The sequence below is a fragment of the Tursiops truncatus genome, chromosome 1 (genome assembly GCF_011762595.2).
Source record: "Tursiops truncatus isolate mTurTru1 chromosome 1, mTurTru1.mat.Y, whole genome shotgun sequence".
NCBI lineage: Eukaryota > Metazoa > Chordata > Mammalia > Artiodactyla > Delphinidae > Tursiops > Tursiops truncatus.
The window spans coordinates 24,597,006-24,623,231 of NC_047034.1; the positions used below are offsets into that span (position 1 = coordinate 24,597,006).

The following is a 26,226-nucleotide window of genomic DNA, read 5'->3' on the forward strand; positions in this document are numbered from 1 at the left end:
AGTAAAAACCCAGAGGCATCAATAGGAACTGAACTCTCTGGAAAGGCCAATTAAGTTAACTAAAAATTTACAGCCAATATCATTAGCAATCAGTAGGTCAGGCCACTTTCAAATAGGGGGTGTAGGCAGAACCCTGATGGTGGGAGTGTATGATTTGTAATAACCTTGGCTGTGTAAGGCAAGAAAAAAGAGAATTCAGAGTTGGGAGATGGGTTCCTATATTTCTTAGTTTATTTTTTTTAAGATGAGACATTTAAACATGTTACTAGGTTACAAGAATGAAGTCAGCTGAGAAAGACATATTAAATATAGCTCAGAAGGATTAACTGATGTTCATAAGAAAAGGAATGGGATCAAAGTACAAGAGAAGCACATTTTGCTCTTAGCCTAGATAAAGGGTCGAGTATGGGGACTTCCTTTGTGGTCCAGTGCCTAAGAATCCGCCTTCCAATGCAGGGGATGTGGGTTTGATCCCTGGTTGGGGAACCAAGATCCCACATGCCACGGGGCAACTAAGCCTTCATGCTGCAACTACTGAGCCTGCGTCGGGTCTTCACTGATGCACAGGCTATCTCCAGTTGCGGCAGGCAGAGGCCACCCCTCCGTTGTGTGCAGGCTTCTCATTGCAGTGATCTTCCTGCACCAGGGATCGAACCCGTGTCCCCTGCACTGGCAGGTGGATTCTCAACCGCTGTGCCACCAGGGAAGTCCTCAACTCGTTTTAAAAAAAATTTATTTATTTGGCTGCGTTGGTTCTTAGTTGTGGCACGCAGGATCTTTGTTGCAGCACATGAGATCTTTGTTGCAGCGTGTGGGGATCTTTTGTTGTGGTTCACAGGTTCTCTAGTTGCGGCACACAGGCTCCAGAGTGTGCAGGTAAGATCATGTTGGTTCAAAGATTGCTAGGAGAGCTAAGAACTTGAGTTATTACAACAGGAGACCCTTTCAGTGGTATTTAGGAAGTTTTTGTGTGTCCGTTTTTGCAATATTGGTAGGTAAGAAATATTGGTAAGAAAATAGATGTTTGGGGGCTTCCCTGGTGGCGCAGTCGTTGGGAGTCTGCCTGCCAATGCAGGGGACACGGGTTCAAGCCCTGGTCCAGGAGGATCCCACGTGCCATGGAGCAGCTGGGCCCACGCGCCACAACTACTGAGCCTGCGCTCTGCTTTAGAGCCCACGCAGCCCAACTACTGAAGCCCATGTGCCACAACTACTAAGGCCTGTGCGCTTGGGCCCTGTGCTCCACAACAAGAGGGGCCACCGCAATGAGAAGCCTGCACACCACAATGGAGGGGTGGCCCCCGCCCACCACAACTGGAGAAAGTCCGTGCAGCAGTGAAGACCCAACGCAGCCAAAAATAAATAAATAAAATGAATAAAGTTATAAAGAAAAAAAATAGATGTTTTTCTCTAGAATAAATAAGAATGCAGTCAGCATAAATTCAGAAAGTGATTGGGACCAAAATATGCATGTTCTACATTAGTAGGGTAAAAAAAAATGTTCTTTGTTACTGTGGAGTATTACCATTTGTTCTTGTATCACTAAATTGTAGAATGGCATTCAGCAGGTTACTTATCTGGGTCTTGATTTTGCACATGCAAAACAGAAGGAGTTAACTATGTGGGCTTCTTCTCTGTAATACCCTATGTAATTATCTGACAATGTGTTGTCCAAAGTGTATCTCCTATAGGGAAGAAAATTTCTCCTTTGCCAACCACATAAGGAAAATCTTCTAGAGAATGAAGTCAACGTAGAGAAAGCATGGAAATAGGGCGACAACATTCTGATAACATTTGAACCCCTGACTCCAGCCATACCCGAAGCCATACACGTGTCCAAAGCCAAGAAAATGCCCGAAGCCAACCAATTTCCTTTTTTTGTTTAAACTAGTTCGGGATGGAATTCTATCACTTTTAATCCAGAGTCCTAATATAAATACTATCTTAATAAAACTCATCAATAACATCCCATTTCTACATTAATACAGGGACTCTTCTGAGTTTAACTACTAAAAATTAGCATGCTCCTAAAGTGATGACTGTGGCTGGTGATCTCCAAGCCACAAGTGTGGACCTTTGGATTAGTATAAAAGGAAGGGTTTCTTTAATTCCATGACCTGTGAGTATATTATTTGCACCATTCTAAAGCTTGAAAGAGGAATTCTAGTTACCTGATGAGATATGTAATAGACTTTAAAAATAATCCAGTAATTCTTGGTTAAATGTTCATTCAGTTTATTATTAAAACTGCTGGGTAATTCTGTATTAAACGTTTATAAGGGACTTCCCTGGTGGTCCGGTGGTTAAGACTCTGCGCTTCCACCACAGTGGGCGCCTGTACAATCCTGATACCTGGTCAGGGAACAAAGATCCCACATGCCTTGCTGCACAGCCAAAAGAAAAAAAAAAATTATAACTACTACTTAATTTACCTCTTGCTAATAAAATAGTGTGTTAAACTTTCAGTTTGGGTTTATGGGGAATAAGGCACAACATTCTATGCTCTTCTTGGTTTTTATCTGCTCATTTAAAGTGAGGATATGAAAGTAATGGAACAAGTAGAGTATATTTTTAAATTTCAACTTAGATTCCTGGCGAAAGCTAATTGTAAAGCACGTTAGTAAGGATTTTTATTGGAAACATCAAATCTTCTCTAAAGAAGATTTCTCCAAAACTTTGAGAAAAAAGGTCAGCTCCAGGATTTCCTCATTGTTTATGGTATAGAAATCTCTACTACATATCATGAAACTTTCATAACATCCTCCAGTTCTCTTTAAAATAAACTTTCTTTTACTGTTTTCATACAAAAGAAACTTCCACAAGAATTTGTTGAGTGCAGGATAGGAATGAGTGCCTAGGGATTCTGGACTTCTGTTTCTATAACATGTCTAAACCATAATGTGGTCCCTCCTAGGTAACTTTTTTTTTTAATATATATACACCAGCATTTTAAAAAATTTATTTATTTTATTTATTTATTTTTGGGTTTTTTGGCTGCGTTGGGTCTTTGTTGCTGTGCGCGGGCTTTCTCTGGTTGCCGTGAGCGGGGGCTACTCTTCACTGTGGTGCGCGGGCTTCTCATTGCGGTGGCTTCTCCTGTTGCGGAGCACGGGCTCTAGGTGCGCAGGCTTCAGTAGTTGTGGCTCGTGGGCTCAGTAGTTGTGGCTCGCAGGCTCTGGAGCACAGGCTCAGTAGTTGTGGCGCATAGGCTTAGTTGCTCCGTGGCATGTGGGATCTTCCTGGAGCAGGGCTTGAACCCATGTCCTCTGCATTGGCAGGTGGATTCTTAACCACTGTGCCACTAGGGAAGCCCCCTCCTAGGCAACTTTAAAGAACAGTATGAGTCAGCCATCTTTAATTTCTGAGTGGTCGTTGTATAGAAAATCTGGAATCTGATGTTTGTGATTTATCATTTAGGATTTCTGAAAAGCAGAACTTCCCATTTTCCAATAGTTTGATGAATCTCGTTTATTAAGAGGAAAAAAAGAAAAACACCCTTAACCCTTCTGTTACTGAATATGTGATTCTCATTTTAAAATGTTATATTTGTGTTATTATGGAATTGTTTATTCCATTGGTAGGAACAGATCCAAGTTTGTGGGCCTAAGGCTTAAACAACTTTAGGGAGCCCCCTTTTAAAACTGTGGAATAAATAAAATGGTAAGAATATATATATGCCATTTTAACTTTTTTTTTTTTTTTTTTTTTTTTTTTTTTTTTGCGGTACGTGGGCCTCTCACTGCCGTGGCCTCTCCCGCTGCGGAGCACAGGCTCCGGACACGCAGGCTCAGTGGCCATGGCTCACGGGCCCAGCCGCTCCGTGGCATGTGGGATCCTCTTGGGCACGAACCCGTGTCCCCTGCATCGGCAGGCGGACCCCCAACCACTGCGCCACCAGGGAAGACCCCCATTTTAACCATTTTAAGTGTTCAATTCTGTGACATTAAGTACATTCACATTGTGCTACCATCACCATTATATATTTTCAGAACTTTTTCATCATCCCAAATAGAAACTCTATAACCCATTAAACTAATTTTCCATTCCCCCCTCTCCCCTGGCCCATAGCTTTTGTCTCTATGAACATATCTATTCCAGGGACCCTATATAAGTGGAATCATACAGTACTTGTTGTTTTGTGTCTGGCTTATTTCACTTAGCATTATATTTTAAAGGTTCATTCACATTGTAACATAATCAAATTTCATTCCTTTTAAAGGTTGAATAATATTCCATTGTATGTATATACTACATTTTATTTATCCATTCAACTGTAGATGGACACTTGGGTTGTTTCTACCTTTTGACTTATTGTGAGTAATTCTGTGAACACTGGTGTGCAAGTATCTCTTGGAGTCCCTGCTTTCAGTTCTTTTGGGTAATGGGATCTCTTTTAAGAAAAAGGATACAAAACAATGAATACAAATATAAGTACAAAAGGAGGGACTTCCCTGATGGTCCAGTGGCTAAGAGTCCACACTCCCAATGCAGGGGGCCCGGGTTCAATCCCTGCTCAGGGAACTAGATCCCACATGCCACAACTATAAGTTCACATACCGCAACTATGAGTTCTCACGCCGCAACTATATAAAAGATCCCGCATGCCACAACAAAGATCCCACACGCAGCAATGGAGATCCCGCAAGGCGCGACTAAGACCTGGCACAGATAAATAAATATTAAAACAAAACAAATATAAGGGGACTTCCCTGGTGGCGCAGTGGTTAAGAATCCACCTGCCAATGCAGAGGACACGGGTTCGAGGTCTGCTCCAGGAAGATCCCACATGCCACAGAGCAACTAAGCCCGTGCACCACAACTACTGTGCCTGCGCTCTAGAGTCTGCGAGCCACAACTACTGAGCCCACGTGCCACAACTATTGAAGCCCGCGCGCCTAGACAAGAGAAGCCACCGCAGTGAGAAGCCCGCGCACCACAACGAAGAGTAGCCCCCACTTGCCGCAACTAGAGAAAGCCCACGTGCAGCAACGAAGGCCCAATGCAACCAAAAATAAAATAAAAAATTTTAATTATAAATATAAGTACAAAAGGGAATATTTGGAATAAGAAAAAAAATAACAAAAATATAAATTTTTAAAAGCTGATAAATACAAACAACAAAAAATCCAGAAAAAAGTAACATATGTTGTTATTAGCTGTGATAGAGCCCTGTGATACATTTTTTCCCCTGCATTTTTTGGCTGCATACTCTTTATCATTTCTTCACAAGACAACAATTTTTTTTTGTTGTTGTTGTAATAAATTTACCCATTTATTATAAGCTAGCAATGTTTCAAATGGTGGAGCCTCTACTGGACTTTCAATTCCTTCAGTCTTCTGATGGCTGTGAGGGCAGGGGCGGTATTGTAGGTCCAGGCACCACCAGCTACCATTCATGAAGGAACCACAGTGCCAGATCCCCACAGCTTGTCTCTTCGTCTTGGTTTTACCACAGAAGGAGCTGTGCTGGCTGGTGTGCTCGCTGATTTCAATTTTCTTCACAATTTCCCTGAAGGAGGCACCATTACAGTCCCGTATTTACTAACAATTCTGACCGTTTTAGTGCATTTAGCCACATTACCACAAACTAATTCTGAGCCCAGAGAGCAAGACAGTTTTATAGTATCAGTTTCTATAGAGAGAGTGAGAAGATAATTCAACCTTCCCTCTATGTTGGTTGATTGAAATTTTTTCTGATTATTAATAGTTTAAAATTTTTTCTTTCAGCCTCTAAACTAATTCGTGATTCCATGTCTCTAACTTTCTCTGCATTGTCTTGCACTGGTGGTGCCTCTCACCTAAGAGTGAGCCCCTTGGGGCTCCAGCCCTTTGATCTCCCTCCACACTGTCCCAAGTCCAGCTCCTTGAAGTATCTGGTCCTCCCCACTTCGTGAAACCTACCTCTGCCAGGATGGTCTTGGGTTGGTGAGTGAAACCGGGATCATAGTGGTCCCAAGTAGTGACTCATTTAGCTTTTTCTCCTTGGGGTCAAATATGTGGATGTGGAGGGACTGCTGACAATCTTGAGACTGCCACCAAGGAATAGAAGATGACCCCCAGTGGTCCATGGCTTCCACATGCCTGAGACTACTGCTTGCTTTCTTTTTTCATTGAGGAAAACTGAGGGCCTTGGAAAGGAGCTTTTCAAGTAAGGTACTCTGCCTATGAAGTTTCCTTAGCCTCTGTGCACTGGCCAAGCAAGGGACAGTGGGTGACCTGCTTAGTAAGAAAAATGCTATGCATGGAGTAGGCTACTTCTGATTCTTGAAGCCCTCTTCTTCTTCTTCTTAGTTGAGGCTCAAATATCCTCAACACCAGGCTCAGTACACAAAAACTCAAATCAGGAAACGTTTAAGTCATTCCAACATTCTATGACTCAACATCGAGTTATCCTGGCTTCACATACCATCTCAATAACTGAAATCCTACATTCTTTGTGTGTCTTAAACCTTCAGTTGGGGAGCTCATGCCTTCTCTTGTAGGTGCACTTCTTACACGCAGATTCATGAGAGAAACAACCCAGGAGAACAGGGACTGAGACCCTGCCATTCATTCATCTGTCAAATCTCTGCATGCTAATTATGAGCAATGCATCATTTAAGAGTACAGGAAGATGGGAGTGCGCATCCCTCAAACGGTCCCCCATGTTTGTTAGATACCTTCCTGATGCCCAATGTCTGCTTCTGAGATCAAAAGTTTTGAGTCCCTGTTGCCATATATGGGTCCAAATAGAGACCTCTTGTGCACAGCCTCTTGGACACTGAGTTTTTCTGGAAGCATAGATGACCTCTTCTAGTATAAGCAGCTTGATGAGAGTTCCTAAATTCTCTTGGCTCTGGTGAAATAATTTACACTTTTTCCAGGCATATCTTGCCTGCCTTGGCTCCTGTTGAATCCCAGCAATGACAATGAACAGGAAACAAAGAAAAATAACGAAGATATATATTAACCAAATGTCACGTGTAAACTGCATTTGGATTCTGAATTAAACAAATCTACTCTAAAAGCAAACAACCAAACAACAACAAAAACATTTATGAGACTATTAGGATACTTTTTTAAGGTAAGATGATGGTATTTTCCCCTTAACATTTTATTATGAACATTTTCAAACATACAGTAAAATTGAAAGAATTTATAGTGAACACTGTATATCACCACCTAGATTCTGGCTTTAACATTTTACAGTAAGTCCCCTACCTATGAACCTTCAAGTTGCAAACTTTCAAAGATGCGAACGTGCGTCCCCATGTCCAATCACGTAAGTTAGTTCACGTGTCTGGTGTAGATTGTCAGGTGCGTGCATCCTCTACAAGTGGTTGCGCTTTTGTGTACTTTACTGTACAGTACCGTATAGGGTACAGTAGTACAGTGTCTTTATTTCAAGCCCAGGATGTCCGGAAGCAAGCATAAAAGCAGCAGTGATGTAGCTGGTACTGCAAGGAAGCGCCAAGCGATAATTACGGAAACAAAAGTGAAAATTGAGAGGGTGGAGCAAGGCGAAAAGATGGTAGATGTCGCTTGTTCTTATAACATGAATTGTTCAACCATCGGCACGACTCTAAAGAACAAGGACAAGATCATGGAACATGTGAAGTCTGGTGTGCCGATGATGTCGACAATAATATTGGAGAAGTGTGGGAAAGTGATGGAGGAGATGGAGAAACTTCTCAGCGTGCGGTTGCAGGATCAACATCAGCGCTGAGTCCTGCTCAGCTTAATGCCCATTCAAGAGAAAGCTAAAAGCCTTTATGAAGACTTAAAGAAGAAACACAGCGAAGAATCAGAGGGCGCATCTTTTAATGCCAGCCATGGCTGGTTTCATTGGTTCAAGGCTAGAGCCAACCTTCACAATGTAAAAGTAAGTGGTGAGGCAGCAAGTGCGGATATGGTAGCAGCCCAGGAATTTCCTGAAACACTTCGAGAAACTGTTGATGAAGGCACGTATTTACCCGAACAGGTTTTTAATGTGGATGAGACAGGACTGTGCTGGAAGAGGATGCCAGACCGAAGTTACATAAGTATGGAGGAAAAGTTGATGCCACCCTATAAAGCAGCAAAGGTTAGACTAACTCTGTTGTTTGGTGGCAATGCTTTTGGCGATATGAAGGTGAAGCCTCTCTTAGTTTATCATTCAGAGAACCCAGGAGCCCTTAAAAACATAGCCAAGGGCTCTCTTCCCGTTGTGTGGAAGAGTTACCCCAAAGCCTGGGTTACACAGGCTATATTCCAGGACTGGTTTTTCCACCACTTTATCCTGGAGGTAGAGAAATATTGCTTGGAGAAGGATGTCCCATTCAACATTCTTTTGCTGCTGGGCAGTGCTCCGGGCCATGCCGCATTCACGGACAACTTTAATCCCAACATCAAAGTAGTGCACCTGCCACCGAATACTATGTTGCTCATCCAACCTATGGGCCAGGGAGTTATAGTGTATGCACATGGCTGACCCGCTTTGTTGTGCAACAGAAACTAACACAGTATTGTGAAGCAATTATACTCCAATAAAGATCTATTAAAGAAAAAATATTATTTATTTATTAAAGAATTTTTTTTTTCTGCTGACCTTGGGTGTGTTTTTTTTTCACATCTTTATTGGAGTACAACTGCCCCACAATAGTGCGTTAGTTTCTGCTTTATAACAAAGTGAGTCAGCTATACATATATACATATCCCCATATCTCCTCCCTCCTGCGTCTCCCTCCCACCCTCCCTATCCCACCCCTCTAGACATTCACAAAGCACCGAGCTGATCTCCCCGTGCCATGTGGCTGCCCCCCACCAGCCATCCATTCTACAATTGAGAGTGTATATATGTCCATGCTACTCTCTCACTTCGTCCCAGCTTACCCTTCCCCCTCCTCATGTCCTCAAGTCCAAGGAAATATTATTTAAGTCACACATTTTGTCAGGCAGTAAAGGTGAGTGACGAATCAGGAACAACCTTGCAACAACTTTGGAAGGACTGTAACATCTACGAGGCCATAAAAAACATTGACATTGTTTGAAGTGAGGTTACGGCTGTCACCATAAATGGGGTTTGGAAGAACCTTTGCTCAAAGTTTGTTCACAATTTTTATGGATTTGAGAAGGTGAATGAGGAGTCTAAAGAGGTCTTCAGCAACTTAGTGACCCTCAGCGAGAAGCTGGAGCTAGATCTGCAAGAGGATGACTTAATTGAACTCCTTGCTGTGCAACACGAGGAGCTTACTAATGAAGACCTAGTGGAATTGGAGGCCCAGAGAAAGGACGAAGAGAGACAAGAGGAAGAAGTAACTGAAGAACTGATGAGATTCAGGGTGCAGGAAATGGCAAGGGGATCTTCTTTATCTGAGGAGGCACTGTTAGTTTTTGACGCACAGGACCCAAACGTAGAAAGGTACACGAAGTTTGCAGCAGTTCAGAATGCAATCCAGTTCTACCATGTCATCTTTGATGAGAAAATAGAGCTACTACCCAGACATCACTGGATCGTTATTTCAAGAGGGTAGATAGAATTGAATCCAGCAAGGAACCAGAACCTGTGCCATCCACGTCAGGCGTGAGTGAAATTGCAGCTTGCCCTTGTCTCCTGTTGCTGACAATCCTTCAGCTCTACCATCTCCCACCTCCCCTCCCTCCTCCAGTCAGTAACTCTCCTTGCCTGTTCACTCAATGCCAGCCCCTGTATGCCAGCTGTTGTACTGTACTACTGTACTTTTCAAGGTACTGTACTGTAAGATTAAAAATGTTTTATTTTTGGTTTGTTTTTTATGTACTATTTGTGTGGAAAGTTTTATAAACCTATTAGAGTACAGTAGTATATAGCTGATTGTGTTAATTGGATACCTAGGCTAGCTTTGTTGGACTTAACGAACAAATTGGACTTACGAACGTGCTCTTGGAACAGTACTCATTCATGTGTGGGGGACTTACTGTATTATACTGGCTTTTCTACATATCTATATATTTACCCATTTCTTTATTTATCCATTAATCCATCTTATTTTTGGTGCACTTCAAAGTAGTTGCTAGCAGCCAGAGCTCCCCAAGGCCTCCATAACTCTGCAGTGGGAAGGCCAGATGGGCAGAGCCCAGGTATTGCACTTTAGCTACAAAAGAGGCTAAAGATGATGACATTGGTTTTGTTTCTTTAACACAGACCAAAATAAGGGTTATTTAACCAAGTTGTCTCTCCCATGGAAATGTCCAACCAGGTGAACAGTCAAGGGTGTAGGGCTCTTTCTTTCTCGTTCCATCGTTTTCTGGGATATTGCCTTTTTGTTTATGGTGGGTAATGGCTCACCACTAGCCCTGCATCCAAGTTCCAACCAGTGGGAAGTGAGAAACATATATATGCACAGACTAGGAGAAAGTTAGACTGAAGGAATGGGACATTCCTCTAAGATCTGGGGCAGTTGACTTTCTGGGTTTTGGGAACAAGACATACATTAGAGGAAATGGGATCATGTCCAGGTAGCTGGAAGCACATCCCAGGATAGGAAAGGCTAGGTCATCCCTTCTCTGAGAATGGATCCCAGCCTAATGTTCCCCTGGAGAATTCTTTTCACATGCTCTAGTAATTGGGAATATTCTATGGTAGAGTTAGCCCCTGGTTCTCTGGAACACCTTAGGACGTGTTATTTTGTTCAGGAAATGGTTTCTGAGCTCCTTCGATGTACAATGCTTAATGCTAAGCAGTGGTATGAGATGATTATACTAGTAGTGCTGGTGAGTGCTCCGGCATTATCCTATCCTTACAGACATAAAAGCTTTAACTCAGAATAATGATTCCTTACATTTGTAAGGTGAATTAAAGATTTCTCAGAATACTTTCATAGGATTTATTCTCATCACTTTGTAAGGTATTATCTTCATTATACAGTTAATAAACAGGCTTGGAAAATTTGCTGAAGGTCACACAGCAGAACTAGGACTCAAATCCATGTCTTTGAAATCCTCACTCACTGCTCTTTCCACTACAGCACAGCCACTTCTAGATTATTTCAGGAAGTGCCAGAAGTTTGCCTTTCCAGGTTGTGAAAGTCAGGCTATTCTTACAGTGCAGGAATATCACCGCATGGATTACTTGCCAATTGCCAAGGTAAAATGTACCTTTACAATGAAGAGTTTTAGCAGCCGCCACTTTTGCCAAGTGATCAAACTTAGTTTTATTAATGGACAACCTGATATTATGCACACTCTGATATGATGTGATGCACTAAGAAGTGAACAATATATAATTTGTAGTGTGTTTTTACTAAAAAACACAACTTGAATCAAATCAAACCTCTAGTTTCTAACATCTAGATCTAGTCTGAAGTTTACAGGAAATACAGGGAATAGCGGAACAAGTGAAATGGCACTAGGAGAAAACAATAGGCAATTACAGGATGTTGAACATTTTAACAAGAATCCTAGCTTGGAATCTTTCTTTTCAGAATTTTTGAATTTTAATTTATTTTATTTTATTTTTTTATGCACCAGGTTCTTATTAGTCATCCATTTTATACACATTAGTGTATACATGTCAATCCCAATCTCCCAATTCATCCCACCACCACTCCCACCCACTGCTGCTTCTCCCCACTTGGTGTCCATATGTTTGTTCTCTACTTCTTTTTTTTTTTTTTGCAGTACGCGGGTCTCTCACTGTTGCGGCCTCTCCCGTTGCAGAGCACAGGCTCTGGACGCACAGGCTCAGTGGCCATGCCTCACGGGCCCAGCCGCTCCGCGGCATGTGGGATCTTCCCGGACCGGGGCACGAACCCACGTCCCCTGCATCGGCAGGCGGACTCTCTACCACTGCGCCACCAGGGAAGCCCCTGTTCTCTACTTCTGTATCTCAATTTCTGCCCTGCAAACCGGTTCATCTGTACCATTTTTCTAGGTTCCACATATATGCGTTAATATGCAATATTTGTTTTTCTCTTTCTGACTTACTTCACTCTGTATGACAGTCTCTAGATTCATCCACATCTCTACAAATGACCCAATTTCCTTCCTTTTTATGGCTGAGTAATAGTCCATTGTATATATGTACCACATCTTCTTTATCCATTCGTCTGTCAATGGGCATTTAGGTTGCTTCCGTGACCTGGCTATTGTAAATAGTGCTGCAATGAACATTGGGGTGCCTGTGTCTTTTTGAATTATGGTTTTCTCTGTGTATATGCCCAGTAGTGGGATTGCTGGGTCATACGGTAATACTATTTTTAGTTTTTTAAGGAACCTCCATACTCTTCTCCATAGTGGCTGTTAGGTTGGAATCTTGAAAGAGTCAGTGTCATGAAAAAGAAAATGCAATCCCGGTTTTTTATGAAAAAGTTACCAAAGCCATTCTTAAAGTGAATATGTTTTTTGCTTGTTATTATAGAGTAATTTTCTTAGATGTGATGATATTGTAGTTTTTGGGTTTTTTTTACAGGTATAGAAAGTTTATAGCTCAACATTGCCAATATAGTTAATTTGACACCTTAGTGCTTAGTCCTACTTGCAAAGTGATTAACAGCTATACAGTAACTTGTTTTATTGTCATCAGCTTTGGCTCAGATGTTTAAATACTTAAGCAACTTGGAAAGATTTTTTCATTTGTGTTCTGTTTTCTTGTTTTTTGCGTGGGCATGGGTGCAGGTGGGGATTATAATAAAGAGGGGTCAGTTCAATATAATGAAGACAGATCAGGAACTAAACAGCTACTAAAATTTCATTTACTGGGACTTCCCTGGTGGTCCAGTGGTTAAGAATCTGCCTTCCAATGCAGGGGACAGGGGTTTGATCCTTGTTCAGGGAACTAAGATCTCACATGCCACAGGGCAACCAAGCCCGTGCGCTGCAACTACTGAGCCTGTGTGCTCTGGAGCCTGAGTGCCACAACTAGAGGGCTGTCACGTCACAACTAAGACCCAATGCAAACAAGTAAATAAATAAATATTTAAAACATTTATTTAAAATTTTTTAATTTACCATTTCCTTACAAAATATATGTGGGAGAATATGGCTTAAAGACAGACGGGAAAAGCCTCTTATTTTTTCATACTACTTTACTGTACTACTTATCCAGTCTGACAATAATGCCAAATTTATTTACTACCTAGGGCAAGGGTAACTAGGAGGAATTTTATGAAGTCCAATTAATTTTGGTTCTGAGATCTTAAGTGCTTAAAATTTTGGAGTTCTTCAGATTAACTCAAAAAAAAAATCAACAGCCAAAATACCCCAAAGGTTAGATAAAAAGCAATTGGTTAGCCATTAACAATTATCCAATTCTTTCACAGATTAGGATTAGTTAGTAGACTAATAGTCTGTAGACCAAGGCAACTTTTCTTAAGCAAGATGCTTCTATTAAGGAGAGAACAATGATCTCTTCAAAAACAAAACACTAGAGTAACGGAAATAAAAACAAAAATAAAGAAATGGGACTTAAAGTCTTTTGCACAGCAAAGGAAACCATAAACAAGACAAAAATACAACCCTCAGAATGGGAGAAAATATCTGCAAATGAAAAAACAGGCAAAGGATTAATCTCCAAAATATACAAACAGCTCATGGAGCTCAGTATCAAAAAAAAAAAACCAAACAATCCAGTTAAAAAATAGGCAGAAGACCTAAATAGACATTTCACCAAGGAAGACATACAGATGGCCACGAGGCACGTGAAAAGAAGCTCAATGCTCAACATCACTAATTATAAGAGAAATGTACCTTAGACATAGAGAATGGACCTGAGGACACGGGGTGGGAGGGGGAAGCTGGGGCGAAGTGAGAGTAGCATCGACATATATACACTACCGAATGTAAAATAGCACAGGGAGATCAGCTTGGTGCTTTGTGATCACCTAGAGGGGTGGGATAGGGAGGGTGGGAGGGAGGCTCAAGAGGGAGGGGATATGGGGACATATGTATGCACATGGCTGATGCACTTTGTTATACAGCAGAAACTAACACAGTATTGTGAAGCAATTATACTCCAATAAAGATCTATTAAAAAAAAAAAGAGTGGTCTAAAATTCTAGAGCTATCTCTTGGGTCAGAAATAGAACAATGGACAACTCACTTTCCACAAACGTACCATTTTCCCTTGCTTCCCTCTGTCCCTCCCTACATCCTCCCTCCTGCCTCCCTCCCTTTGTTTTATTTATTTGAAAAATTTATTTATTTTTGGCTGTGTTGAGTCCTCGTTGCAGTGAGCGGGCTTCTCATTGCAGTGGCTTCTCTTGTTGGGGAGCACGGGCTCTAGGTGTGTGGGCTTCAGTAGTTGTGTCCCACGGGCTCTAGAGCGCAGGCTCGGTAGTGGTGGTGCATGGGCTTAGTTGCTCCGTGGCATGTGGGATCTTCCCGGACCAGGGCTCAAACCCGTGTTCCCTGCGTTGGCAGGCAGATTCTCAACCACTGCACCACCAGGGAAGCCCCTTTCTTTTTAAAAGAGAGAAGTTGGTTTTATATATCAAACCCAGAATTTTCATGTTTCCCAATTTTGGTGCTAGAGCTCCCCAAATTCCTTGAACTCATTTGGGAAGGTTTCTGAAGGTGTGCATTATAGTAAACAGTAGCAAAATACCAAACCACTTCTATTGCTAAAAAGCAGCTACTCCTGCTTGTGCTTTTAGAATACTAGTTGTAAAACAGCAACAACATGCAAAGTGCGCCATCAATTGGGATTTGAGCTATTCTAAGGAAAAAACATTGTTTTCTTTAAAAACAGTCCAAGGCAGGATGTCTATAATCATATTGGGCAAATATTGAGTTTTGGGGGAAAATGTCAGAAAACATCCAAAAGGAAGAGACAATAGCATTATATTTAGTATTCTAAAGGCATGCTTCAAGTAGTTAACTATGATTCTGGTAAGACCAACTGCTCACACGCACACACATAGATTTTAATGGTTAAAAAACCCTCAAATTTGTTACTTTATTTATTTATTTATTTTTTGGATGCACCACATGACATACAGGATCTTAGTTCCCCGAGGAGGGATGGAACCTGTGTCCCCTGCAGTGTAAGTGTGGAGTCTTAACCACTGGATCACCAGGGGAGTCCCCAGATTTGTTACTTTAGAAAAATAAATGCAGTGGATTTTCAGCAATATTATTGACTCTGATTGCTCAGTCCACACATAAGTAGTAGTTGCTTTCTATGGTGATAGGGCTTCTCTGCACTAATTCCCATCATGTTGAAAAACACTAGTGCAGGTTAAGTAAAGACCGAACTGTTGCACAAAGGAAGATTTACTCATCAGATCCCACTGATGTGCCTGTCTCCTGGGCAACCTTCTTGGTGAAGCTTTATTGATTTGATTCAAAGTTTCCTGAGGAATCCAGCTCATGTCAACATCATTCTGACTTGACCTACCCATCTCTACCTCTGTATGGGTCTCTTGTGCTTTCTAGATTCTAGGAGCTGATGAAGGCCAACAACCACAAAGAGCCCAAGACCAGGAAGGAACATATACCCGAAGATTGTTTCTCCATCTAACCCATCTTCTGTCTCAATAATTGTAACTGTTTGATAGAAGACAGCATCTTGGAAAATGTTGCCGTTCAAATCTTTGTAGTTCAGACCAGACCAAAGGGCCTTCCACCCACGGGCTCTGCAGGAATGAAGGAGTACTCAAAAACTGCCTGCCTCTGGGGCGGCACTACAGTGTTCAGAGGAAGAGCTGTGAAATTCTGGATGTAAAACTGGTAGTCCTGAAGATAACGGAATGAGGTGTCTAGAGATTCAACAATAAAATCTGGTCTCTAAAGCCTACCAGGAACTTCACAATGTTATCTGCTGGAAACTCTCCTTTCACAAACAGGATGGTTGTATCTGCACTCGGTGAAGCTTCAGGTTCACCAGATACATCTTCTTCCTCTTTATCTTCGGCCAAATATGTGGGTTCATCATCTTCCACCTCTGCTTCATCGTCTTCATCTTCATTTATAGAATCTTCCACTGTTTCTTCATCTTCTGTAAGACCTCGAGTCACTGCCAATGAGCCTCCAGGATCTTCGGAGCAAGAGGCTGGCAGGGAACAGCAGCAGGAGAAGCAGCAGCAGGCGGGGGAGGGACTTCATGGCGCCGCCGCTCCGGCGTCCGGTCCCTGTTTGTTGTAGTTTCATAGCATATTGTTCTTATTCTGTGGAAATGCATGCTACAGTATTTAATTATGACATGTCATGATGTAAAGTATTATTATGGAACGTTATGATGTCTGCAACTCAAACGGTTCAACACAACAACTTTCAAGCGGTTCAACAACTTTTTTTTTTTTCGGTACGCGGGCCTCTCACTTTTGTGGCCTCTCCCGTTGCGCAGCACACGCTCCGGACGCGCAGGCTCAGCGGCCATGGCTTACGGGCCCAGCCGCTCCGCGGCATGTGGGATCCTCCCGGACCGGGGCATGAACCCGTGTCTCCTGCCTCGGCAGGCGGACTCTCAACCACTGCGCCACCAGGGAAGCCCTTAACAACTTTTATAAACACACACACGTACATACACACATACGTACATCCATACTGGGAGAAAATGAGCAGAAACCGCAAAATGGTAAGAATTGTTTGATCTAGGTGGAGGGTATACAGGTGTTCACTGCACTGTGCTCTCAACTTCCCGTCTGCATTAAAATTATCTTAATAACATGTTGGAGGGGAAAAACACCGCCTCTCCTCGCGGAACCGCCTCGGGTCCGAAAGGTTGGGAGAGCAGGTGGGAAGGCCAGCAACGCCCTCACCCCAACCAGCGGGACCAACCTCGAGACTCCATCTGGGCATGCTCAGAGGCTCCGTCGCGCCCGCCCCGCCCCTCGGGGTACGTGAGCGCAAGGCGCAGGCGCCCGGCTCCCGGCAGCCCGCGAGACGCCAGCTGCGAAACGCGGCGGACGCCTGAGGTGCGGGAGCTCTGCGAGGATGGAGGCGTCGAAGGTGGAAAAGTTCAGCACCGCCGACAGGGGAAACGGGCTGCGTGCGTTGGCGCCACTGCGCCCCGGAGAGCTGCTTTTCCGCTCGGATCCTTTGGCGTACACGGTGTGCAAGGGGAGTCGTGGTGTCGTCTGCGACCGCTGCCTCCTCGGGTACGTACCTCCCTCGCCCACCTGAGTCCAGAGCAGTGAGGGGTCCGGGGTGCTGAGGGCGTGGCGGGGGGGGCCGCCCTCCCCGGGATTCCCCCTGGCTGTGGCTGCACAAGGTCTCGCCGGTGCTGCCCAGATGCCCAGCCCCGCACTTCCCCAGATGAGCGGCTCCCGGGGGCGCCTCGCAGCTGACAGACTCCGCTTGGCCGTCCCCTGGGCTGCCGCGGCGGGGGTTGGAGGGACCCCAGACGCAGCCCCAGCTGGACCCGCTACCACCCCACCCCGCCGTAGTATTAACTGGAGAGAGCCGGTGGGCAGACCTAAGGGGAGACGTTGAGCCGTGGGTAGTTTTGCTGCGGAACAAAAAAGTCTGTGTCTCAGGCGATAAGCTTCATTGGTGCCGTTGTGGAAATCACAGTTGGAGGAGGTGGGGGTGAGTGGGAGAACGGATGGTGTAAGTCAGGCTGACGGCCGAGGCCTCGCCAAGAAAGTGCGGGGCTCGCAGGACGCAGAAGAATCTTGGTGTTCACGGAGCACTTCCTGTGGTCCAGGTTCTGTTTGGCCTGGGGATACAAAGATGAACGGGACGTCCTTAAGAATCCTTAAGGAGCAGATAAGTGAGCGAGATAATTAATTACAGTGTATCAGAAGGGCTGAAATAGAGATGCAGTACTGTGCTGTAGGAGCATAAGTTACTGAGGTTCCATCGTGTGCTTTGCATTTAATGACTGCAGGCAGGTCTAACTCTTAACCACCTATCTAGATGCAAGAATTCATGTGAAAGTAATTTGTAAGCCTGTAAGCACTGGGTCAATGTAAAGTGCTATGGGAGAGCAATTTATGGAAATGTGTAATATGTATGCACAGTCATAGGAATTGTATTCAAGCAACAATTGTTCTTGAGCTCCTATTATATGTCAAGGAGAAGAGCTCTGTTTTAGATGGCTGGGATGATTTTTTTCCATGACTGCTCTTCCAGACCTATTAGTCTGGGATTGGGGTGGATGGAGGTGAGGGGGTAAGTGCAAAGCTCAAATCAGTAGCTTGACCATTAGTATTACTATGTCCTTATTTGGTTCATAATTGAGGAATTTATTCTCATATTTTAAAGTTACTTAATTGTATTTGTTGCTTCCTGAAGTAATGATAACAGCAACAACAAAAAAAATTCTTTGAGGAGTGAACACCTTGAAGCTTTTGTAAACTGTGTGGTTGAAAACAATTCATTCCTTTCAAGAAATGAAATGCTGAAGGCTTCAACATTGAAAGTTGTAGACCTTTGATTCTCATTCAGGCAAATTAGAGAGAAAGCTGGGATGTTCATCCTGTTAAATCCTTTGGAGGTGTTTCTAGAGTTTGAATGTAGCCCAGAACAGAGAACTTGCCTTTTCTTAAGTCTTATAACATTAATTGATGAAGATGTGGATCATCTTGCAGATGAAACCAGACTGCCAAGTTATTTAGTAGTTGGAATAGAAAAGTTTTGGAATGAATACACGATGACAGATTATTAATTGAATTATCAGAGCTGAACTTTAGTTCACATGGAACATGGAATTGTCCACTTTCCAAATAGACTGCACAAACCCAGCCCTTTGTATGTGGCATACTTCTTGATTTACCAATAAAATTCCATTACTGCTATCACTTATTTTTCTTATTAACAAGAACTGTAATGATTTAAACAAGAAAAGGAATTTCATGAAAGAGTTTTGGGGAGTTCTTGGCATCCTTTTAAAGTCTAGAGGAAACCCAGCTCTGAAAATGGGCAGGAACCAGGGGAGTTCCACAGTCAGAATTGCACTTCAGAAGTAGATGGGCTTGGGACCTGGAGAGTACATTCCTTCTGACGCTGCCTGGTAATACTGGGTTCTGCAGCATGTGTCGCCAGCACTATGACACGGGACCCTACTGCTGCTGCTATTCTTGCCACCACTGCCGCCGCCACTGCTGCTTGGGAAACTGGTTATTGCTGGAAAGTTGCCAGCTCAGCCATGCTTCTTTGTGATATTAGCTTTCTCTTTCTTTCTTTTTTTTTTTCTATTTAATTTTTTTGGCTGTGCCGCGAGGCTTGCTGGATCTCAGTTCCCCGACCAGGGACTGAACCTAGGCCGTGGCAGTAAAAGCCCGGAATCCTAACCACTAGGCAACCAGGGAACTCCGGATATTAGCTTCTGATTCAAAGTTCTCAGTGGGTGTCTTGGATTGGTTGAGCTTGGGTCACTGCCTGCATCCTAGCTACAAGGGAAGTTGAGAAGGTGAGTAGTTGGCCTTCGTGGCTTTTAAGAAAGGAGGTTAGGTTCTACTTCCCACCATATGCATATTATAATGGAGAAATCAGCAAACATAAACATAGGAAAGGTAATATCAGTAAATGCCAAGGATCCAAACAAAACAAACTAAAACAAACAAATGGTTTTTTTTTTTTTTTTTTTTTTTTGCGGTACGTGGGCCTCTCACTGCTGTGGCCTCTCACAGCTGTGGCCCCTCCCGCTGCGGAGCACAGGCTCCGGACGCCCAGGCCCAGCAGCCATGGCTCACGGGCCCAGCCGCCCCGCAGCATGTGGGATCCTCCCGGACCGGGGCATGAACCTGCGTCCCCTGCATCGGCAGGCGGACTCTCAACCACTGCGCCACTAGGGAAGCCCTGCACTTAATTTTGGATTGCTAGGACATAGTTCACAGGTGCTAAACTAGTGCTCCTAGTAGTAGGAGCTCTGTTGAACACTTCTGCTTCAGTGGTTGTTGTGTTTCTGAAGTGCTTAGCTGGGAATCACTGCAGCCTGAGGGTAGTGTTAGAGAAATCAAACTTTGGTGCGTTGTCTTATGCAGTTTTCTACCAATATTGAATGCTCATCAATGGGGGGATACAATTCTGTGTTCCTTATCACCTTGTAAGTAAAATTTGTTTCTTATTAGCTGTGAAGTCCTTAAGAGTAGATGTCTTTCAATTTTTGTAAACTCCAGTGCCTGGCATGTAGTAAGCTTTTAATTTGTAGTATGAACATCTCGCAGAATTCTCCTCTAGTTGTTTTTGTCCTTTTGCTGCCTTCCATTTGAATTAAGAAATGGAATGAAAATATTAGTTTGTAACGAATAACAACAGTTCCATGGGAAGTGGGGGGGGGGGACCAAAATAGAATAAAAGAACAGGTATTTATTGTAATTACTTCATTACTCTCCAGATCATTTATTGTTATAAGATTCTACCTGATTTCCTTTGGCCTTGGGCTGTTTTGATTAGTGCTTTAGTTCTTGCATATTTATTTTTATTAATAGAGAAACTTAAACCTGCTTTATGACTTCTCTTGCTTTTTTCCTTTCCTTTTCTTTTCCTTTCCTTTCCTTTTTTTTTCATGGATTGGCTCCTGGTATTTTGTGTTGTGAGTGGGAAAGAATGAGGTATATAAATTGGAGAAAGATTAAATGACAATGAAATTGTGACCTGAAATAATTTATATTATCCTTTTTCTTATCCATTTTTAATTTGATGGAGCTGGAGAAGATTGACAAGGGTTATTTGTGTCTTCTGTTTGTTTTGGTATATGTAACACATAAAATTCCATTGTAATTATTTTGTTTGTAGGTCTCCCCACTTTAGTGACCTAAGTCTAATCTTTATATCTCTGGGACCTGGTACACAAGTGATTCTAACTGTTGGAGTTGTGAAGGGATAATATTTTGGGGAATTTAAAGTCATTCTTTGTTTGTTTTTGGTTTTCTAAAGTTCCAAGTTGCCTGCAGTTTCCATTATCAAGAGCTTCCATGGCAAACTCTAATAATAGTTTCTTCTGCAGGGTAAAGAGGGTATTTCTTCCATCACTAAAGCTGAGTATGAGGCTTAGTGCCTCCCAGGAGGGAGGAGAATGAATTGGAAAGTCCATCTTTTTTCAGCCCTGGTGGCTTATGGGAAGCAGGGGATGGGCGGGGGGGAAATAGATTGTGAGAAACATATGTTCTGACCTTCCTTGTCTGGCCAAAGTTCTGGGGTTGGGGTGAGGGTATTAAATGGGTTGACGGGTCAGTCAAAAGTAGAAGGCCTTAAAAAAAAAAAAAAGTGGAAGACCTTTGGGTCTGCTCCTTATTTGTAAGCTTGAGAGCTGTGTAGGCTGTTGCTGTGCCAACATTGGGGCCTAGGGCATAGCAGTGGTAAGAGAAAGTGGCTGGCTGCATGAGTCTGTGCTGGCAGGGGATTCTGAAGTGCTCTCATATCACTTCAGGGATGTGGACAAGCTTAGAGGCCTGGTGGAACAGCAGGCATCATGACAAAGGGCTGTGTGACTCTAGGTCAGGAACATGGAGACCAGAGGTGGGAGGCAGCATGACGTCCCAAAAGGTGAGATGGCACCAGTCCAGCCATAGGACCTGATCACTGCCTTGCAGCAGAGACCAGTGAGGATCCATAGAGACGTCAAGATCTGAGGTCTTGCCACCGTGAGGATGTCCCATAAGCCCCACTTGGAGAAATATTTACCTGAAAGCGACTGTTGAAACCAGCTCTGGTAAGGAGTTAAACTTAAATGTCTGAATATTAACTGGAAGAGACTGAGATGTTATTTGGCAAATATTACATTTCTGGCTATTTACTAGGGTGAGTGTTCTTGAGGAAGCTTGGATTAATTATAGAAAAAACAGCCCCATGTTCATGAGACAGAGTAGATCAATTATAGGAAATAAAGCAACTACATTTGAGCTACAGTGTGGGTAAATATGATCAGGCAGTAAAGGGCAAAAAAAAGAACCCTGGTGAGATGATGTAATCCGTCTTGGCCAAGGACTGAACCTGGGGTGGAAGCAGGAGGGAATACCTTCTTATACTGGGGTAAGAAGAAGAGGTGCCCGAGAAGGTAACAGCAGTGACTGCAAGGCTTGAGGACAACTAGGGAGGCGGCTGCTGAGTGACAGATTCTCAGAGAGGAGAAGGTGTGAAATATTCTTCTAGGAGAGGAAAGTGAATTGCTTAGGAAAATATAGCGGGGTTGCTGGGAAGTGCTAAGGGTCCACTTAAAACTTTTGTTCATTTATTTACCGTGAGAGCAGTTAGCAGACTAGTGCTCTTTTCTCCCAGTGGTTGGCAGTTTGACTGTGAGAATTGGGCTCACCCAGGGCTGCCTGGTTACCATGATGGGTGGAGAGAGGAAGCAGGAAGCTGAAGTCGTGGGCAAGGAAGAGTGTAATCATGGACCATATTTCTAAGCTAGGGACTGAGGTCATGAGGAAGGTGATGAACAGTGAAATGTGGTGGAAGCAATGGATTAGAGGACCTGATGTGCTCAGAGCGATGGTGGAGCGGTCAGAGGATGGGGTGACTTGACATATATATGCTTTAGAAGTAGTGTGTGATTTGGTACCACAGGGTTTAGGGTATGCAGAAAGTGACTGAGGTAGGGAATAAGAAAAATGTTGGAATGATCAGGAGACTGAGAGGCTGAGGTGTTAGATGAATCTTCTAAATAAGTGAAGTTACCAAGAATGCTAGGCATTGGAAGGAATGGTTTCAACAAAGGCAGAATTCTCATTTTGGCTTCCTGACCCGGGGTTTAAGGGCTGACCAGAAAGAGCCAAGTGGAGACAGGGAGGCACTCACTTCTGTTCAAATAGTGTATAAAAGACATTCTGTGGGTTTACAGCTGGTTTTGTGAAGTATCCCAGCACCAGGTGCAAGTGAGCTGCTGTAGTGTTGCAGACTCTTCCTGGGGGGATGGGCTTGGAAGATGGAAAGACTAGGAAAATCTTCTCAAGGGAAGGACCTTGAGAGCATTGAAATCAGGGTTTGCACATTCCTGGACAGTGGTTCATGGGCTTACTGGAAGGTCAAGGACTTAGAGTAAAATAAAGTAGAAGGATTGATGAGGTGGGTTGGGAAAGGACTCTTTGGATATGACTTCCATTTTTCTTTTTAAGTGGGAGTTATAATTCCTGTTTCTTTTGCTACTACCTTTTCTTCTGCATGGAAGTTTGGTGAAGGGCTGTATGGCAGAGCCCTGAGCCTGAAAACATTTGGTCCATGTGATTGCCACAGCAGAGGACGTTCTTAATCAGACAGGATGACCTGCTTTGTGGATAGCAGTAAGTTCTCCTTCTTCAGACAGCCTGGTGCTTGTTCAAGGGCTCAAGAACAGAGCAACCATGGGGACAGGGATGGAGGCTGGTGCCTAGAACTCAACAGTGCAGACTTCCTCTCACCATGGCTATTGTGGCTTCTACTGGTACAGAGTTCCCAGTTTGTTAGGGATCCTGAGTTCCCCAAATGGCAGCACATGTTTGGGAACCTGGCCAGCTGGTGTCAGGTTTTTATTTTAGACCCTTTTGTCATGGAGCAATCATTGATTTGTTCTCATTGGAACACTCATTTTTTCCTGCCCTTGGATTTGCCTTTTCTACTTGTGCTGCCATCTCTGAGACCCACTGAAATCTTCTGTGAAGCTGTGCTACTCCTTACAAGGTTGGCTCTGACCTTCACAGAAAGAGAATTGAAGCAGCGGGCTAATACCTATGGTTTGACTTCTCTTGACTTATATGCTGTCATTTGAGGCAGCTGATTTCATACACCGTGGTTCTCAAACTTCAGTCTCAGGACCACTTTACCCTCTTAAGAATTATAGAAAAAGATTTCATAGGAGGGTTTAAAAAAAAAAAGTTATTTAGGGCCCTGCAGGGGTTTAAACAAAACATAACCATGCAAGCAGTGTGGTTATATTTATTGATTTTACTGCTTAAAATATTAAAACTGATAAGTTTTGAAATATACAGTCAGCCCTCCATGGATCAAAAATATTCAGGGGACAGAAGAAGTCCAGAAAGTTCCAAAAAGCAAAACTTGAATTTGCAGTGCAAAGGCAACTATTTACATAGCATTTACCTTTTATTTACAACTATTTACATACATTTACATTGTATTAGGTGTTATAAATAATCTAGAGATGATTTAAAGTATATGAAAGGATGTGTGTAGGTTGTATGTAAATAGTATGCCATTTTACATAAGGGACTTGAGCGTCCGAGGATTTTAGTATTGTGAGGGTCCTGGAACCAATCCACTGCAGATACCAAGGGACGACTGGATTTAAACATAATGAATCATTGCATTTTGACAAGGATTTTAATGACACAGACTGTATTTGCAAAACAAAAGAAAATTTGCTGAGAAAATTCGCTTACTTTCATTTTTGTATGTCTCTCTAATGTCTGGCTTAATAGAACACCCTCAGATTCTCACAACTGCTCCTGCATTTAGTGTATTGTAAAATCACAAGTCATTTAACCTCTAGAAAACTCCACTGTACATTGTGAGAGAAAGAGAATAAAAAGACAAAAAATGTCTTAGTATTATTATGAAAATAGTTTTGACCTCGTGGGCCTCCTGAAAGGGCTTTGGAGTCCCGGGACCCTACTTTGAGAACCACCGTTATAAAAGACTGTACCTGTCTTTTGTGACATTTGGAGAGGCTCAGATTTGTTCTCTAGTGTATGTTGTGAACCATGAACAATATTTGTTCTGGTTTTCTTGTAACCTGCCAGGATATACTGGGATCAGGAACCAAAGTATGGAGTTAGTGCCTCTCTGTTAGTATGACTTGTTCAACGTTTGCTTCCCGTCTTCTAACTCTGGCTGGTTCTGGTCGTTTAAGAGTCAAGGGACTTGCGATGGTGATTAACCTTGATTATTAAGGGAAAGTAAGAGAGCCATTTTCCATTTACTTGTTACCAGAGTATATGATGACTGAAAATTATTTTTCAGTAGCTAATATGATTATCACTTACTAAGCAATGACAGGCATGATTTTAAGCGCTTTACCTTAAATAGTACTTCACTTAATTCTCATAATGACTCTAAAGTGTCTATTATGTTCCTTGTAAGCACAGATATGAACTAGAGAGCATTCAGACATTTGTAGAGTGTAAATTGGTATGCTCCTTTGGAGGGCAATTTGGTAGTACCTAGCAAAATTGAGCACTGTGTTTTCTTGACCGTATTTTTGGGATTCTGACAAATGAAAATAACAATGGTTGCACAAGAATACTTAGTATAGCATTTTTGTAATTAAGAAAAAAGGAGAGAGAATTTTAATGTGCATTAATAGGAACTGGTTAAGTTATGGTGCAGCCATATTGTAGAATCCATGTAGCTGTTAAGATTGAAGTGGATCTGTTTCTACAGTGGATGTGGATGGATGTCAGTAACACATTGTTGGGTGAATAAAGTTGTAGAACAATGTGTGTATTTTAAATAAAATTTTTGTGTGCATGTACTTGTGCGTGTAGAAGAGGTCTGGAAGAACACCCCAGAATTCTAATACGGTTACTTTCGGAGGATGGGACTTGGAGTGGGGAAGATATCCTTTTGTACTTTATATATTTTGTATTTTTCAAAGCTTGTATCACTTTTTGTAATTAAAGATTTGAATAAACGTTGAGAAAGTCTTTGTTTCATTTGGAATTGTATAAAAGGGTGGTGCTGCTTGGGATGAAGGTGACTTTGAAATTTTTGCCAGTTTATGTCTGCTTTTTTTTTTTCTTTGAGTTGCCAGCTGATTAGACCAAGAGTGAACCTCTTGATAAAACGTGAGCCAGGTGAGCCAGTTTACTGGCTGGCCATTGGCATTAGAATTTGAACTGAGAGAAGTAGAACTTCTCTTCATGGTCCTCATCATAATTCTCCTTGCTCTGACTTTGCTCAGGCCTGGTTATTCAGCTTTCCATGGTGTTTCTGAGATATCACAGTATCCATTATAAACTTTATTCATTTTCCTTGGGTGGGTACATAAGATGACTACATTTCCAAGCCTCCTTGTTAGACTGGGGCTTGTGACTCAGTTTTGGCCAATGGAGTTTGGGCTAGAGGTTGCACAAGCCATTTCCAGGGCTACCATAAAATATCCTGTGCCATGTTCTCTGCTCTCTCTTACCTTATCTTGATGACTGTGGGGGCAGTGAGTTGAGATGGAGAAAACAAGAAGTATGAGTCATGGCATGGAAGAGAGCTGCTCTGGGGAATCACTCTACATGCACCAGATTTAGTAGGAGCTAGAAATAAATCTGTTAAGTCACTTAGAGGAGGCCTTATTTAACTTTAATGTGCAGAAGAATCACCTGAAGATCTTGTTAAAGTGCAGATTCTGCTTCAGTAAGGTCTGGGTTGCATGTAAGATTCTGCGTTTCTAACAAACTCCTAGGTGATGCTAAAGCTGCTGGT

General features: G+C 42.8%; 1 protein-coding gene and 2 pseudogenes across 4 annotated transcripts in view; 1 reads left to right on the plus strand and 2 right to left on the minus strand.

The window, feature by feature from the left end:
* Positions 1 to 5,309: 5,309 nt before the first annotated feature.
* On the minus strand, positions 5,310 to 6,780 carry LOC101331663 (large ribosomal subunit protein eL43-like; annotated as a pseudogene).
* An 8,245-nt stretch (positions 6,781 to 15,025) lies between these two features.
* On the minus strand, positions 15,026 to 16,406 carry LOC101331944 (translocon-associated protein subunit alpha-like; annotated as a pseudogene).
* A 376-nt stretch (positions 16,407 to 16,782) lies between these two features.
* SMYD3 (SET and MYND domain containing 3) overlaps positions 16,783 to 26,226 on the plus strand; it is a 720,594-nt gene continuing 711,150 nt past the window's right edge. The window contains exon 1 of one of the 4 annotated variants that reach the window (XM_073801287.1): positions 16,783 to 17,033. In XM_073801287.1, the coding sequence (XP_073657388.1) occupies positions 16,870 to 17,033 (164 nt within the window). In that variant the 5' untranslated portion in view covers positions 16,783 to 16,869. The remainder of the gene's footprint in view (positions 17,034 to 26,226) is intronic. The other 3 variants (XM_073801276.1, XM_073801290.1, XM_019920436.3) reach the window with 3 other exon arrangements.